This window comes from Periplaneta americana, chromosome 12 (genome assembly GCF_040183065.1).
Source record: "Periplaneta americana isolate PAMFEO1 chromosome 12, P.americana_PAMFEO1_priV1, whole genome shotgun sequence".
NCBI lineage: Eukaryota > Metazoa > Arthropoda > Insecta > Blattodea > Blattidae > Periplaneta > Periplaneta americana.
Genome location: NC_091128.1, coordinates 35,688,650 through 35,707,326, shown reverse-complemented (window position 1 = coordinate 35,707,326; position 18,677 = coordinate 35,688,650). Strand labels below are relative to the sequence as shown.

Genomic DNA, 18,677 nt, shown 5'->3' with positions numbered 1-18,677 from the left:
TTCAGGCTATCAGACATTTCAATCATCCTTCCCACACCTGGAATCAAGGCGAGCCTCGTGGTCTTCACACTTCCTAGCAATGCCTTATATTCAATTCATACAAAATTACATGTGACTGCCACACTTCTGAACAATACTAGGACTTAATTTTCATAGCTACTTTTAACATCACATGTTCCATTTACATATTATAATTTCTCTTTGTACATCTCCCGAAAACGAATATAAGGTAACCAACATATGCTCAAAGAAGGATGTCTGTTTGACTGTTTGAGAAATTGTTTTCTATTTTATTCTATAGGAGGAACAATAAATTTACTTTTTTGTACGTTTTGAAACAAAGTAAGTAAGGCCTATTTCTCCGCAGTATTTTAAATTATAAATTTAATAATTAATTTCAGTTTCCAATTTTTAATCATGCAGGTAACTGTAATATCGGGAGTAATATTTCAAATCGCAGTGAAACATGTAAAATGTTATTGAATTAGTTCAACATTCTGGTATTAAAAAATACGGCAGGAATTGCATTCTAAGGCTAATTCAATGTATAGTATAAGAGTTTTCAAAGAGTAAATTTCTCAGAAAGACCGCAATGTCATTGGTTCAAAGGCTTTTTTATCAGCTTGAAGTGCATATCTTCTGAACTTTTCACATTCCGAGAAACTTTGGACAGACATATGGCAAAGTAAAGCCATATGTGATAAGTTTAATGAAGCATTGAAAGAAAGAATAAAACGAAGATTTGCAAACGACACTCACCTTTCAGTAAATATTTCATACTCCTCTGCAATCACTTCCTCTTTCAACTCGTCTTTCACTTTGTCCAAGTCACACAAATCTCCCTGAAAGAATAAATGAAAAAGAAGATGGTATGCCATTAACCCAGTAACTAGTCCATCAATTTTCAATGACGAAGACTTGAATTTAAACCCTGTTTAGTCTGTGTGGGATGTCTTATAAATGCTGTTGACAATGTTTTGGGTTATCCCATTTCCCATACATTAAGAAATGTGCTAACAGCTAATGAAGGTATGACTGCAAATCATCATTATCCTACATTCGCTGGTCACCTACTTGGAGATATCAACTCTGCAACATGATGCCTAATGGTATTAACGGAGTAATCACATTAGATATAGGTACGTATTATACCCTGGCATTTGAGAAGGATCTTTAATTTGTTCTAACTGTATGATTATTAGAATTTCAATTAGACTAACTCTTCAGAATCAGATAGCAAGGAGTAGATTGAAGTGGATTATTTAGCATTTGCATGCATGCAAAAACACACAAAACAACTATCATTACAGATGTGCATACAGAGCTTGCAGATTAACAGAACAAGTTTTATGAGCAAATGTCTATGTTAATGTGAATTCCGCATGTCCAAGTAATATTGACTGTATATACGTAATAAACTAACTCAATGACAGAGCTGCACTTCTTTATTATGGATGTAATCACTCAAATTGGAAATGAAATTCCTTTTAGATCTATGTTCCATCTGTATTCCTCTTTACAATAAGATTATTCTTCTGAACAAAATCTGTTTTTAGATTTGATGTAAATGAACAGCTCATTAAGTACCGGTACTTTAAGACATTAAAAACTTTCCACTGTACACAATTTTTATTCAGAGTTATAGTCCCTCGAAACAGGCTTTCTTACATGATTTATCTTTATGAGATATATTTATTAAAAGAAGTGTATACATACATTTCAAAAGTCACGCATATTTTCTACTACAGCCAAATGGAAGTGTTTCTCGAAAATGCTCGGATATGTCAAACAGCATATTTTAAAAGACACCTTTCCACAAAAACAAATTCTTGAGATCATTGTTGTGCGAGTTGTGACTTTATCGGAAACATTTTGAATGATACCCTGTATTTTTCTGCATACCATCTCAAAGATTTTATTAATTTCCATGGTTACACATGCTATCAATTGTTATATACAACAAACGCTGTGGTAACAAAATTAATAGTTGGATTTCCTGGTGTTATGGAAGCAGTTTATTTGTAGTAATTAACAGAAAATAACGGTGGTATTGACTGAAAGTGAGGGAATTGAGATTTTAATGATATTGGATATGGTGACAGGAAACGTACACAAGATGAAGTATGTGTACTTTTCAATGAAACACATCGGAATTGAACTCCTATTTATCAATCTACTGTGAGCAGAATACAAAACAAATTCAATGAAAATGGAAACGTGAGAGATGTCCAAACATCTGCTAGACCATCATTAACTACTGAAGAATTTTATTGGAGCTAGACATTTTGTTAACAGTGAAAGATAATCCACATTCTTCACTTACTTAATTACAATTTACAGTTTACATTACATATTTCGAGAACAATCATCTGGAGACTGCTGCATCATAATAAATATCGTCCTATAAAGTGCAGCCCTTGCAGTAGCTAATGGAAGATGACAAAGACAGAAGATTGCAATTCTATGAGGCAATGACCAACCTCTGCGATAGAGACCTCCATTTCGTATCAAGCTTGCTATTTTCTGATGAATCTACATTTTGTCTGAATGGAGAAGTAAATAGAAAAAATTGCAGGTACTGGTCAGAAACTAACTCACGCTTGATGGTAGAAACTCACACGCAATTTGCCCAGAAGGTAAATGTATGGGCTATGATTCTAGGATGCTGAGTTGTGAGCCCCTACTTTTTTGATGATACACTTAATGGGGCAGTATTTAGAATTTTTGCGTGAAGAGTTACCACCAGCCCTTGCCGTTCTTCACCCGAACCTCCAGGATCCAGACTTACCTAATAATTCCTTCTGGTATCAGTAAGATGGGGCTCCTCATTATGCTGCTCCTGTATGGCAATATCTGAATCAAGTGTTTCCTAATAGATGGGTTGGAAGAAGAGGATTTGTAGAGTAGTCTGCAAGATTACCGCATCTTTCCCCTCTTGATTTCTTTCTATGGGGTTATTTGAAATGTAAGGTATTTGCTACGAAGCCTGCTGATATTCATGAGTAGAACAAAAAATACGAGTGGACTGTAGAGAAATACAATCAGCAGTCACTGAAAATGTTAAACAGGAATTTCTTCTCTGTTTTTCACATTCCCAGATGGTAAATGGGCAACATTTTGAACATTTAATTAATTGAACATTTGCTTCTGTAACATATTTATTTTAACTATTTATTTTATTACCATAGGAACATTTGTTGTATAAAACAATTTATAGTTTATGTAACCATGGAGAATAATAAAATCTTGCAGATGGTATACAGAGTGTCATTCAAAACTGTTTCCGATGACGTCACAACTCGCACAACAACGATGTTTTTGTGGGAAAGTGTCTTTTAAAGTACTAGTAGGGTTTAAAAAGAGCGCGTCAACTACTATGGCTATTTGCGCCCTTATCTAAAATTCTTAATAAAACAAAGACATAAATAATATAAGAATCAGTGTGCTAAAGAAACTAAAAAGCGTTCTCACGGTAAAACGAGGTACATAAATGCAGTATACACAAGGTGATTTGTACAGAATCATAAAAGTGAGCAATTATATGACCCTAGGTGGTATTCAAAACGAACAAATAAAATAATAAAACTAAGGTCACCAGGGATAAATTGTGTACCACATTTCAAAAACAATAACATTTTATAAAATATTCGGATGTATAAAGTCCGAAATGTCAACAATACAAAATCAAATATAAAACAACAAATGTAACTTCCAGATGTAAAGGGTCAGGAGGATAAGTAAACTGGGTCAATAAAAAACTTATCCACTCCTGTATCCGATAAAAATCTAAGAACTGCATTTGTACAATTAAAATCATTTCCAAAAGTGTCACGTAATGTTGGCCGAATTCCATATTGCTGGCGGAAATGGTCATATTTTCTGCAATGCAATAAAAAATGTTCCACCATAAGTGGAACACGGCACATATCACACTCCGGCTGAGGTTCGCCATGTAGGAGATGGCCATGTGTCAGATGACAGTGGCCAATCCTCAACCGGGTGAGTAAAACCTCGTGTCGTGACGGTCTTGTGGACGAATCCCAAACTCGAACAGTATTCTTTATATTTCGTAATTTGTTTCCCTCTTGTGCAGACCATTCACCTTCCCATTGCCACCATATTTTATATTTCAAGTAGTTTCGAATGTCCTGCCACCTCTCGCGCCAATATACCAGAGAGCCATTCAGTGCACCAGCCCTGGCTGCAGCATCCGCGGCCTCATTTCCTCGAATTCCTACATGACCAGGAATCCACACTACTCCAATCTCATAATCAGATATATTATTTTAATGTACCGAAGTACATATGATATTTCCATGCAGATATTCTGCATTATCATACGATGAAAGAGTAATGGAACGGAAAAAAATTCTCTCTGGCACCGGGAGAGAACACAAGAGTTGGAACTTAAACTGAGAAGATTCTGTCCAATGCCGGGATGGGTATCCGGTGTGGCTTAGTGGACAAAGCATAAGCACGTAGAGCTGAAAATCCGGGTTCAAATCCCGGTGCCAGAGAGAATTTTTCTCCATTCCATTACTCTTTCATCATATGATCACGCAGAATATCTGCATGGAAATATCATATGTACTTCGGTACATTAAAATAATATATATCATATGCGTAAATCACTTCGTGATTTAAGACGGCGCTTATTCCGTTGGATCCCGGCCAACTAGTGACTCATAACGAGTGCATCTCAGCACATGTGTGGACTTCAGTCCTATGTTCATAGACATCTATGACGTAGTGCAGAGGGCGGGCACTAGAGGGAACCCAAGAGTTGGAAATTAAACTGAGAAGATTCTGTCCGACGCTGGGATGGGTATCCGGTGTGGCTTAGTGGATAAAGCATCAGCACGTAGAGCTGAAAACCCGGGTTCAAATCCTGGTGCCGGAGAGAATTTTTCTCGGTTCCATTACTCTTTCATCATCTCATAATCAGAGCTAAGGAGAGCGTGGAACAGCTCCTGAGTTCTTAACACAAGCAGATCATCACAATTAAAAGACTGCAAGGACTGAATGGCACTTAAAGAATCGCAACACATATGGAATCTGATGTGGGGTTGCCTAATTAATAACAATAAAGCTGTGTCAAAAGCCTAGAGTTCAGCGGTAAAAACACTACTATATTGACTCAGTCCATATTTAAATATCTCTCCATTTGTAACGAAGGAACAACCAACACAATCATTTATCCAGAATCCGTCAGTAAGAACTAATGAATAATTTGGATATCCTGATAAAAGTTCACTAAATCGAAGTCTATAAACAAAAGCGGTGTAAAATTCTTAAAACATCGGCTCAGACTTACATCAAATATAGGACATCGCATAATCCACAGTGGAGTGGAGGTATACTCCAGTGTGCGAACTGATGGTAGATGGATGTCGAGCTCAGTGAGCATTCACGAAACCGCACACCTGCTGGGCGAAGTCCCGGTGGATTTTCCCTGTATCAGCCGTAGAGAGACGAATGATGGAAAGAGTAGTAAAAATTGTGCTCAGGCTGCGAGCGGACCTTAACCACATATGAGCACAACAGGACATTCGCCGATACAGTGATGGTTCCCCCACTTCACAATACAGGCTCTCTATCCAGCTTGTTCGGAAGGCCCCTGTAGCAAGTCGTATCCCATGCTGATGGATAGGGTCTAAGAGACGTAACTTCGATTTATTTGCTGAGCCATAAATAAAACAGTCATAATCCAGCTTAGAATGGATAAGGGCACGATAAAGACGTAACAGCACTATGTGATCTGCACCCCAGCGAACCCCTGACAAAAGGCAGTTTTGAAAGACTACCTACAGGTTCTTTCTAGGGCCAAGGTGACCAGATCTATTACCCTTGGAATTTTCTCTATGGGGAGTCACCAAGTATCTAGTAAAGGCCTACAGAACACTAATGGTTGACCTCGATGATTTGAAGCTCAGAATCTGCCTTGTGATTCAAAATGTCACTACTGACATGCTGAAAAATATCTGAAGAGAGGTGGAAAACAGGCTCAACATCTGCCGTACTATAAATGGTAGTCATGTTGAACTCTATTGAAATTGCAACTCTTTAGGTATTAGAAAGTGTTGACAGTTTCAATTAAATAAGTTTTTCATTAGAGGTATGGACTTTTATTTTATTGGTGTTTTAAGAGGGACACGGGGGGGGGGTGCGTGTGTGTGTGTGTGTGCGTGTGTATACATACAGAGGGATCCAAAAAATATACTCACTGTTTGCAAGTCCATATCTCATGATATATTTGACTTGACGTGATCATTTTTGGCACTGAGAGAGGATTACAGTATGTGTTCGAAATGACCAGTACCAACTTGTATACAACGACCATGTGACGAACTGCACACCGAACTACGGCTGTTAGTGTATCTGGCGTAATGGCAGCAAATGACTCTTCGATTTTTTGCACGTAGCTCGTCGGTTGTTGCTGGTCTTTGTCGATACACATCATTCTTGACAGCTACCCCAGAGGTAGAAGTCCAGAGGTGTCAAATCAGGAGACCGAGGTGGGTACTCAACAGCACCTCTTCGACCCACCCACCGACTGGGTAGAGTACTATCGAGGTACAACCTGACATCTCGATGGTAGTGAGGCAGTGCTCCATCTTGTTGCATCTAAACGAGTACATCACCATATAGTTTTCGGATGGCAGGCAAAATCCTTCATGGTCGGCCAGATATTTCCTTGTGAACATCTTTAATAGTTCCGTCGGCTTCGAATTTATCGCGAATGCGGGCAATTGTTCCACGTGTTGGTGGCGGTGTTCCAAACTCTCTCTGCCACAGCCGTTGTACCTCCCTAATGTTCTCGTACTTCCAGTACCACTTCAGTTCAGCCTTGCATTCAACAAATGATAAGCGAATCTCAGCCATTGTTACTACTCGACTGTTATCTGCTGCACTGGCTAACACTGGCTCACTCCACCAGTAACCACGAACCACTCACGCATGCGCGGAATAAATTTAGCTCCGCCTACCACAACCAATTTAATATCTTACACTACACTATGCATTACATTAATGAGAGTATGTTTCGTTTAGAAACTATTTAATAACAAACAGTAAGTACATTTTTTGGACCCCTCTGTATGTATATGTATATGTGTATATATATATATTCATTTTTTGGACCCCTCTGTATGTAGAGCAGCTTTTGTTATGCATTTTTCAGGCATTCGGTATCCAGTTAGTTCTATAATTGTTCATCGTCTCGATTAAACTTTCCATTTTTAACTCCTTCCTTATATCTTCATTTCTCTTCTTATCTATCAAGGTGTAACCTGCCACATATCTTAAGAACTTCATTTCGCTGGCTACAATTCTACATTCTTGATCTTTTCTCAATGTCCAACTCTCAGTGCCATAAAGGAATGCTGGTAGAACCATAACTTTGTAAAATTTTAATAAATTTTCCTTCCTCACTGTTCTGCCCAATGTTCATTGTATAGTTCCACAAAAATGATTAAAAACATTGATTTTAGTTTCAATCTCTGAGTTTGCCTTGTAAGTCACATTGCAGCCTAAGTATTTAAATGTATTTACTTGTTGTACAATTATATTATTTAATTCAATTTTCACCCATATTGGTGATCCTACAAATGTCACAGTTTTTGTTTTTTCTGCTGAGATTTTCATATTAAAATCACTGGCTACATTATTCCATCTGAAAATTGCTTTGTGTAGTTCATTTTCACTGCCACTAATTATCACTTGATCGTCTGCATAAAATAATGTTGTAAAATTTAGCTTATTAATGGTAAAATGTTCAATCTTAGTCATCCATATTTGTATGACTTCGTCCATGTATATATTAAACATAGTGCGTGAAAGGGGACACCCTTGTCGCACTCCTTGATTTATTTCTACCATCTCGCTTGTACTATTGGGTATTTTAACCATTATTTTATTGTTTTTGTAAAGGCTCCATATAGCACTAATTGGTTGAGATGGGATTCCACGATTCATCAGTACTTTCCATAGTATGTTACGATCAACTCTATCAAAAGCCTTTTTGTAGTCTATAAAGGCAAAATATGTAGGAAGATTGAATTCTCGTCGCTTTTCAATTAGTTGTGTGATAATAAATATACAATCTGCACATGACTTTCCTTTCCTGAACCAATGTTGATTCTCCGAAATTAGTGATTTAGCAATTGGTTTTACACGTTTTGTTATTATTCTAGCATAAATCTCATAACAAGAATATAAAAGGCTAATCCCTCGATAGTTATTACAGTTAACTCTGTCTCCCTTTTTATAAATAGGACACACTTGTGCTACGTTCCATTCTTCTGGTACAAAACTGTCATCCAACACATATTCAAAAGCTCAATAATTCTGGTTTTAACAGTATTAGGAGCATATTTGATCAATTCTGTGTTTATCCTATCAACTCCAAGAGTTTTCTTATTTTTACAATGTACCAGTGCTTCATCCATCTCTTCTTCAGTAATTGGATCTACAATCGGATCTGCATTTACCATAACTTGTGTAGCATTGTCATTAGTCCAGAGACTTTCATAATATTGTAGCCATTCCTTTTCTGTTATTGAATTTATTTGTAAGATATCTTTATCCTCCCTATATAAATATCTCATGACTTTGTATGCTCTATCTTGTCTTCCTTGGATGTCATGTTGTAATTCACTCACATATTTCTCCCAACTATTTCTTTTAATCTGTCTTACTTTCCTTTTCACTATGACAGATTTTCTTTTGTAGTCTATTTTCCTATCTTGGTCATTTCGTGAATCCATCAATTTCAAATAAGCTTGTTTCTTTTCTTTTACTGCTTCTGCGAAATCTTCATTCCATATTCGTAACCCTTTAGTATTGTATTTTTTATTTCTCACTCCAAGTCCTTCTGTTGTAGCTTTTATTATTGCATCTTTTATATTTTCCCACTCTAAATTTATATTATTACTTTTGGGCTGTTCATTAATATATGTCTGTAATATATTTTGATATAGTCGACAGATTCTTTCTTTAGCAGATGTACTTTAAACAACATGGAAATATCTGTGGCTTTCAATTTTTGAGGGTTCTTTTTCCATCTTTCATAGACTGATATTTTGGACACTACCAGGAAATGGTATGTTGATATATCAAGTCCTCTAAAAACTCTAGTATCTCGTATCATTGGCCAAGTTTTCTTGTTTGCTGTTACATAATCTATTATTGATGACTATCCTTTTCCTGACCAAGTATACTTATGTATGGTTTATATCTGAAGAATGTGTTCGTTACACGTAGTTCATTGTGAAGTGCAAACATTTTAAATTTCAATTCATTATTATTTAATACAGCTTCTCCTTCTGTCCCAATTATGTTTGTTTCAGGGATGTTTCTCACTCTCGCATTTAGGTCTCCTGCGACTATTATAAAGTCGTTTCTGTTTGTTTTGTCTAGTGTATCCTGTAACGTTTCATAGAATTTTTCAGAATCCTCGTTTCTGCCTTCTTCTGGGGCATACACGCCTAGAATTGTCATATATCTATATGATAATATTATTAAGCCTACAGAATTGCTCTGTTATGATATTATTAACGGAGAAAAATTCGCTCCAGCACCGGGAATCGAACCCAGGACCCTCAGTTCTACGTACTCAGTGCTCTACCACTGAGCTAGTCGGGTCTCCATCCACAGCACCAGATCGACGTCTTCTCTTTGGTTTTCCCTTTATGACCTGCTCCATGGTTTGACATTACAGAATGTCATTATAAAGGAGTGTACTCATATATTAAGTGATTTGGGCGGCCAGGACATAACAGATATGTAATATTAAACAGATCTATATGATGATATTATTAAGCCCACAGAGTTAATATCAACATATAAAAGTAAAAATATAATTAACAAGATTTAAACATTAAATAAATATACTAAATAATTGTACAAGTAAAATAATTTAATTTGAAATACTGTTTTCGAGATGTGCAAACAATGACATTCTTCAGTTGAATTTCTATCACTTATATTAACATGTAGGGTAGTTCACTTTGAAGACTACATATAAATAAAATAAACGGCACTTCCATGTGCACAATACATTATTAAATAAGCATAGCACAAAAAAATCTGAAACTCTTCTCAGCTCGTCACAAAAACCTTTCAATTCTATTCTTGGTATAATAAACATTTACTGGTACCTTATCAACTGGTATGAAAAATATGTGTAAGCATTAAAATAATAAAAGAGAGATTAACAGATCCATAAACAAATACTATTTCAATAAATGGAATCTTCATAAAATTTTGCACCTTCAGACAAACTCTTGTAAAATGAAAAGAAAATGGTGTTCCCAGCCATAACACCTTCCCAAATCAATTCCATCGACATGTAGAACTCAGAAAGTAAAATCTATCAAATTTATTTTTTTTTGTTATTTTATGACACTGTATCAACATCTAGGTTATTTAGCATCTGAATGAAATGAAGGTGATAATGCTGGTGAAATGAGTCCGGGGTCCAGCACCGAAAGTTACCTAGCATTTGCTCGTATTGGGTTCAGGGAAAATCACGGAAAAAAACCTCAACCAGGTAACTTGCCCTGACCGGGATTCGAACCCGAGCCACCTGGTTTCGCGGCCAGACGCGCTGACCGTTACTCCACAGGTGTGGACTATATCAAATTTAAAGACTGAAACTAAACTCTCTTTTTCACAGGTGTTTTTTTTTTAACAAAGAAATAACTATGTGGAAGTTTTCCGAACAAGTAACTGGCTCATTTAAGTGTCAGAAAATGCTGCTGTTCGTTGTACAGTACCGGAAAAATGCAAAGTTAAGGTTTAAGACAAGAAAAATTACAATGAAATGAAACTTATCATTAATTGCAATGTCATTCCCTATATACATTCCACAAAAAATAGGAAGAATTGGAAAAAGATTTCAAAATATAAGAGTCAACTCAAAGTTCATAACTAGGGAACATAACACATTACAATATTGAAATATTTCGTCACTATCACACTGAAAATGTTAACAACTCTATGTACATGGGAAAAGCATTGCAAGACACTTGTACAGAGATGGTGTCCGATGAACAAAATAGAAGTAAAAAAGTCAAGGAATAAGTGCAACAGCGAGCCTACTCCATTACTCCCACTCACCTCAATTTCATACTTCACCATGGGAAAATTATTTGAAACTGAAGTTTGCTCCAATTTTATCTCTGATGTGACATCATAGCTGTGGTCCTTGCATTCCGTCTTTATCAGAGTGGATTGCGGATTAAACAATTTGAAATCCTGGAGAACACAGAGACGTCATGAATAAGTAATTTCCATTTATTTGTTATACAATTGTCCTCTAGTGCTAAAGACTGGACACGTCTGTCCTTGATACTCCTGCTTGGCTACTATGTACACCACAGGTTAGAAATTAAAAAAAAAAAGAAATATCTAAGGTAGGATGGAGAGAAATGGTTAAGGACTGCATAGAACCAATCAGAAATCCACGTGCGCCCGCACGCTCGCACACGCACACACAACCTTTGAGAGCAGGAGAGGAACCAGCAACGTGGATCTTACCATCACAAATAGGCAGCTCATTAACAATATTGTGACAGCTGCGTCGGGAGTCGAACGCGCGTCCGGCAGAAGGGAGGGCGCGCGGGAAAACAGGCGGCGGAGAAATTAAGAAGGCGCGCGGGAAGGCAGGCGCGGAGAGAGGAGAGGGGAGACGACGAGACGCTGGGCCGCAGCACAGAGGGGGAAGAAAAGCAACTGCGACTGAGCAGTGAAAGCCGGAGAAGTCTCCAGAAGCGCAATCCTCTGACATTTGTAGAAACTTAGGGAAACAGTACATTCTGGAAAGTGTGATTTAGTAATAAATAGAAGGGGCAAGAGAGCCGGAGCCAGTTTAGTTTGGACAGCCAGAGAGTTTTGTGAAGCAGCAGCGTCCAGGCGGAAGCAACGCGTCCGGGAGTGTTTGGTTCGATATACTGTGAACTTGAGTGAATGAGCTAGAAGAAATAGCCAAGGCAAACGAACTGTAACTGAGAACTGACAGTTTTGTTTTGTAAATAGTGCTTTGTGAACATTAGTTGAGATTAGAAGTACATTGTTGTTCTCAATAATCCATGTGAATTGTCATTGTCTGTGGAGTGCAATCACGAATACTGTGTTGCTGTGTGGAGTGGAATACCCATTGTTGACAGGAGTGTTTAAACCCAGAAATATAAGTAACATTGTTGTGTGAATTGAAAAGGTCACAAGGCTTTATGAAATAGAAAACTGTTCAGATCATAATTTCACATCATTTGAAATAGGAGAGGGAGCACAACTGAATAAAGAATACAATTTTCATGGCCTGAGATAGCCTATTTAACCAATGATGAAATATTTTAAAAATTTCAAAACATTTTCATTACGAATTTGGCACAGAAAGCTTTACAACAAATATCTTCCTCACATGCTAGGGCATTAGTTCAAGAACTGCACAATCTGATGCTAGAAAAAACAGATTTGGAAAGTAGTGTTGAGGATTTTGAAGAAGCCCTAGAAAGAACCTGTAGGTTCAAAACTTCCAGTACGAGCTATAAAAAAAAACTAAAAAGAAATCTGTTCCTTGGTGGTCGCCGGAGCTTGCTATCCTGAGAATGAAAACCAACGCATATAGGAGAAGATATCAAAAAGACTAAGAATAATGATATCTTAAGAGAAACACGTAAAGCACAGTACTTATTTGTGAAGAAGGTATATGAAGGAACAATACAACGGCAAAAAATCAGTTCATGGAAAGGATGTTGTAACATGACCACATCAAGCAAACCGTGGAATGAAATATAAGCTCGCATCTGGCAAAATAAGGAACACAGCGGTATTTTTCACCTTGGTTAAAAGCGACTAAGAGAATAATGCTAAATTACTTCACACCAGGAGACAATGATGAACATAGTCAATACCATAGAAGAATACGAGAAGTAACGTAGCAGACAACTCTGAATACAGAGGAAACAAGCTTTTTGCGCAAGCTGAAATCAGAAGTGCTTTAGAAATCTTTGAACATACAAAAGCACCAGGAGAAGATGGCATAACAAGCAAGATACTCTTATGCGCTTTCAAAATCTTACCAAAATTTATAATAGCAACGTACACTGGCTGCTTATCGAAAGACAATTCCCAAACCGATAGAAAAAGGCTACAATAATTTCGATATTAAAATTCGCAAAAGAAATACGCAACGAAGTTTCAAAATTTCAGTCCATCTGCTTGTGAAGCACTCAATGCTAGTACCTAAACATGGATATAAATACAACAGCAGTGCCACATTGCTCAGAGGTATTACAATTTTTTTTAAAGTAATAATAGCGAGATGGTTTTGGTGCAAGAAATTGGAGGATTCACCATGTAACGAACTCGAGTTGGACTTATTGTTGGGGAAAATCTCGAAGAAAAACCCAAACAGATATTCAGCCAAGCAGGATTCGAACCAACATCCAAGCACAGCTTCGCCATACAAACACATTCACTGCCATCACCACTCATAAAGTCATGAAATACAAAAGTTCTGGAACATTATACCTCAGCAACAAATTATAAATTTATATTGGAAAACACAATTTAAGGAAATACATAAAGAATGAACTCATATAAGGAATGCAAGCAATGTCTTGAGTTTCACCGACACCTGGATGACATGTTAAGTGAGACAGATCTTGGTCTGCTGGAAAGGTGCAAAGACAGGCTTCATCTACTTCACCATAGTTGTTGTGATGAACTTTTACTTAAAAGAACAATTCAGTTACAAATTTACATTTTCTTTTAATTATAATGCAATCATTATTAAAGAAAATTTTTATTAATGGCTATTATAAACCAAACTTATAACTAAGAGCCATAGAAACATTCTACATGATAAGATGAGGAACTGAAGGCTGGAGTTTCTTCACTCTGACCAAGACTGTGGAATTTAATTTGGAAGATGTAGGCCTACTCTTTTCTGAACTGTGGTATTTTTTTTATAAATGTTGTATATGGGTAACACTTGCAAAAGAATTTGAATTTACCTCTGATAAGGATTTCTCCTCTTCTAAATCTGTGTTATCACTTGTTTGTATGGCCAATGGGTCGACCTCACTTTCCATCTTGATCACATCCATCACAACTGAAAGAGGTGATTAAGGAAATTGACAATCTTTTGTAGAATTTCAGCTACAGGAAATGCTTACTACCTTCTGGTTTCAAAATAATTACCTTCTATACAGAAGTATAAAACATAATTATTATTAGTGAGTAAGCTAGTTTTAATGAATATTACTACTTATACACATAAAATCATAATTTAAACTTGATACCATTACGAAGTTACTTTCATCAAGAGCTTACAAGCAAAGTCTTGTGTGTTACTGAAGTCATATTTTGTGTGAGTAGTAAATTTTTGCTCGTAGTTGAGAAGTTCTTAACATATTCAGAATCTATTTTTCCAAGTGTTTCATTATTATTATTATTATTATTATTATTATTATTATTATTTCGTAATCATTATAAATTTAGATGTCAATTATGTACCGTATACTTATCACCCTTAATTCCAAGTGGCAGATCCACAATTCTTATTCCAGTCTTTTTTTTTTTCAGATTCAAAGATATCTATCACGTAATTAAATGCACTTTGAGTCATTGCAATGCTAATTCCATTCCACGTCTTTTTGCCTATTTGTATTAGCCTCTTATAGTTTACCTAATTATACATTTTACATATTTCTCTTTTCCTCCTACAGTTTGCCTCCTAAAGTTTACTGATACTATAGGCCTATTTGTACCAATTTTCCCATGTCGATTCACTGTACCAAGGGACATATTTATCCTAAGGAATTATTGAGCGGTAGTTAGAAGGGAAGAGACAATAAATTATGAACCTAAACATTTATTGCACAAATTGTACTATATAGAGTTATCATGATAACTACCTATCTACCTACTTACATACCTACCTACCTATCTATTCTATTCTATTTTCAGTAAGAGCAGATGGGTTCTATTCCAGAATGGGGTATTGTGAAATTGTTTTGGTGATATCCTTTTTTCATTACGAATGTGATATCGTGAAACTGTATGCAATTAATGGTTTTTAGATACTTTTATTTACTTGTCTTGTTTTATTGCAATGTATGTCATAAAATATCATGTGAAATTAGTGATCAATACACATAGGCTTCCATTTCATAATCATCGACTAAGTTTGTATAGTTATCTACATTTAGCGTTCAATATTTAATATTCGCCTCTTCAAAATTACAGAAACACTTATTAAAGACGAAACTTGATGTAACTCACTGCCATCCTGATCTAATACAGGCTGTAAGACAGACCACGTGACTCGATTAACAGGTGATCGCGAAGGGCGGCGTTTCAACCATATCAATTAGTTGGAATGCATAAAAAGTAACATATATTTCTCTAAAACAGACGTCTCCAAAAGCCTTCTCGCGAGTAAGCCCCTGAACGGAACCGAAGCCAGTACGTAAAGAGCGTGCTCCGCCTCATCCATCTCCACCTGTACTGCACGCAATGTTTATGCGCAAACGAAGAGCAGTGGCGGACTGCCATTATCACTGTGTTGGTCGGCGTGTTCCACCGTTTCACAATATCTTCTAATCATGGACGAAGTACATGAAAGGATGAATAGGAAGAGAAATTTTTTTGTGTTAGTGGGGAGAATGTGAAATGCTTAATTTTTCGAAAAATCTTAAGGGTGTGTTAAAATTCAACATGCGACGACACTACTCGACTCTTCACAAAGAATATCATACAATTACAGGCATGTTGGACATGTGAAAATAATTTATTTTGGGGCTATCTGTATAATTGTTGGTCATACATAATAATCAGTATATTACAATACGTTTACACTCAGTTCCGCATGACAAACATACAGTTTTTCGTTTAATTTTAGGTGAAATGCATAGGCCTACAAATATTTTGATAAATATAAAACAAGAAAATACAAACACAAATCACACACGTCTTAAACAACAAAAAAAAAAAAGCTTCTTGCTAGCTATGTTCTAGCTTGATTATTGGAAAATCAATGAAGCCCTTTACAGAAGCATCATTTGTATAATCGTGCATACAGGACTTTACTAAATTATTGTGTCCAGAACAAAGTCAAAGTTTAAGAAAATTTAATTGTTTCCAATTACAGTTCAAAGGAGGAATTTCAAGATTGTAAATGTAATTGAATCTGAAGTCGAAACCACAATTAACCAGTTTGTAGCTTACTCACTTGCATTGGACGAAAGCACAGATAGAAATGACAAAGCTCACCTAGCCATTTTTATCCGAGGAGTTAATGAACATTTTACTGTGTCTGTCTTCTAGATGTAATTGCAAAATAGAACTGGAGAAGATCTTTTTCAGGCACTGAAAGCACCATAGAACAGAAGAGGTTAAATTTGCAATGGCTTGTGTCAATAGCAACAGACGGGACTCCAGCTTCATATATGTCAAAATAATATACAAACGTATGATATTTCTTATCCTTTTGATGTTATTATTTGTTTCCATAAGCAGACCGTTGCCGCGATCCCCCACTGATTGCTCCCATCTGTTGAGGTACGAGTCTCTTCCCCTTCTCTAGCCTTACAGCACACTGTGTTCAGTGGGCAGCATCGAATGACGATACGCTTTTTGGAGATCTCTGCTCTAAAATGTAGTGTAATTGCATTAATAAAGTTTGAAACTAGGAATCATCTTATTGAAGTAATTACTAATCTAACCCATTTATGCACAAATTATTTTTTTATTAATAAAAGTTAGTGTTTCTTATATATTCCTACTTATTGACACATAAGAAACAAAATAAGTTATGCAATAAATAATTCATGTTCCCATTTGGGAACAGTGGGAGTAAAGGGGATGGTAAATTTTCAGTTTCAATGATTGGAATATAAATATTGCAGAATTGATATTAATGGTGTCCACACCTGTGAAGTAACGATTAGTGCATCTGGCCGCGAAACCAAGTGGCCCAGATTCGATTCCCAGTGGGGAAAGTTACTTGGTTGAGGTTTTTTCCGGGTTTTCCCTCAACCCAATATGAGCAAATGCTGGGTAACTTTTGGTGTTGGAGCTCGGACTCATTTCACCAGCATTATCACCTTCATCTCATTCAGATGTTAAATAACCTAAAATATTGATAAGGCGTCGTAAAATAATCTAGGCCTACTGATATTAGTGGCAGTTATCAAGATTTTATTGCAATTTTATAAAAAAATACTAATCTTTAATTTATCGTAATTTACAATACTGTTCAATAACAAATTAGCCATAATGAATAAAACAGATTTACAGAAATTCAAGTAAATTAATCACCTATTGCTTAATCTTTACTTTCGATGAAGGTAAAGAGAATGCAATGCTATTTTGCACTTGCTGCACATCATCCTTGCATTCTTGTTGCATTGTTCACAATGTGACTGTTTGTCATTGTGATAAAATGACTGACTCCATCACATCTCATGAAATCTGTGACCCTGTCGACAGATCTCACAGCATGGACAGGTCGTCGCCACCTCTCATTCAAATGGTCCCAGGGCCATATTCACATATATTCTTAGTGCGGGCTTCCGGTGGATGATCAGCGAACTAACGTTTTTCGTATTCATAAACCAGTGTTAGCGATATGATATATGAATCCTGTACAAGTAACCAGTCGATAGCCGGGCCTAGTTTAATATGCTCGTAGCATTGGCTAGCGAAATGTCTGTGCATATCACCCATAAAGAGGCAACTTTAGCAAAATATTTGTCGAGCTCGTTATTTTTACAGACATGGAGATACCTCAAAATCTGAGAGAATCTAATTATAGGCATGCATGGCTCCACCAATAAGTGTATTGTGGCTGCCAGGACTTTGTTCCCAATCCATTCTGTACCACGGAACTTTGCAGTAATCACTAGCCAACAAGAGAGAGAAAAAAGACTCGAACTTCCTCAGGTTTCAAGTTCAGGTTGAATTCGCTCTTCTGGAAGGCGTGAAAATTTTTGAAATCACAAATCATTACTTTGTATCGCCTCAGAGTCATAGAAACTTCGAACAGCTTTACCAGATCGCCATCACTTTCATGAAACCATTGCAGCAATTTGAACTCTTGTTTTACCCAGTGATAATTTTTGTTCTTTTTTGTGGAAGATGTTTTGCATGCAGTCGTTTTCTGAAGGCCAGAAATTGTAGAGGTTTTAGATTCACTGCTTTGAAGACACTGATGTTCATTAGGATTATCACGTCGGAGATTTGATCATTCTTTTAGTAATAATCGATCTGCACTTACAGTCTACTATTTCCCCGTCAATTATTTTGCGTATTGATGCTTCCACTTGGGCGAGTAGCTGATTACCTGAAAGTCGTTCCACGTTGTTATCTTCATCACTGCTGTCCTTGTATGAAATGTGGAAAAGCCACCGGTGTGGCTCAGTCGGTTAAGGCACCTGCCGGTCTGAAGTAGTGCTCAGGCATGGGTTCGATTCCCGCTTGGGCTCATTACCTAGTTGGGTTCTTTCCGAGGTTTTCCCCAACTGTAAGGTGAATGCCAGGAAATCTATAGCGAATCCTCGCCCTCATGTCGCCAAATACCATCTCGCTATCACCAATCTCATCGACACTAAATAACTTAGTAGTTGATACACCATTGTTAAATAACCAACTTAAAAAAATGAGGAGAACCT

General features: G+C 36.7%; 2 protein-coding genes across 8 annotated transcripts in view; both read right to left on the bottom strand.

The window, feature by feature from the left end:
- The window catches only part of LOC138710258 (zinc finger protein 239-like), a 28,853-nt gene extending 13,559 nt beyond the window's left edge, over positions 1-15,294 (bottom strand). The window contains exons 1-4 of one of the 7 annotated variants that reach the window (XM_069840975.1): positions 14,950-15,291; positions 14,019-14,116; positions 11,119-11,256; positions 760-842 (exon numbers count right to left, since the gene is read on the bottom strand). In XM_069840975.1, the coding sequence (XP_069697076.1) occupies positions 760-842; positions 11,119-11,256; positions 14,019-14,111 (314 nt within the window). In that variant the 5' untranslated portion in view covers positions 14,112-14,116; positions 14,950-15,291. The other 6 variants (XM_069840976.1, XM_069840977.1, XM_069840978.1 and 3 more) reach the window with 6 other exon arrangements.
- A 340-nt stretch (positions 15,295-15,634) lies between these two features.
- Positions 15,635-18,677, bottom strand: part of LOC138710253 (zinc finger protein ZFP2-like) — a 52,618-nt gene continuing 49,575 nt past the window's right edge. Inside the window, exon 5 of the mRNA XM_069840956.1 lies at positions 15,635-16,656. Coding sequence (XP_069697057.1) covers positions 16,488-16,656 — 169 coding nt within the window. The 3' untranslated portion in view covers positions 15,635-16,487. The remainder of the gene's footprint in view (positions 16,657-18,677) is intronic.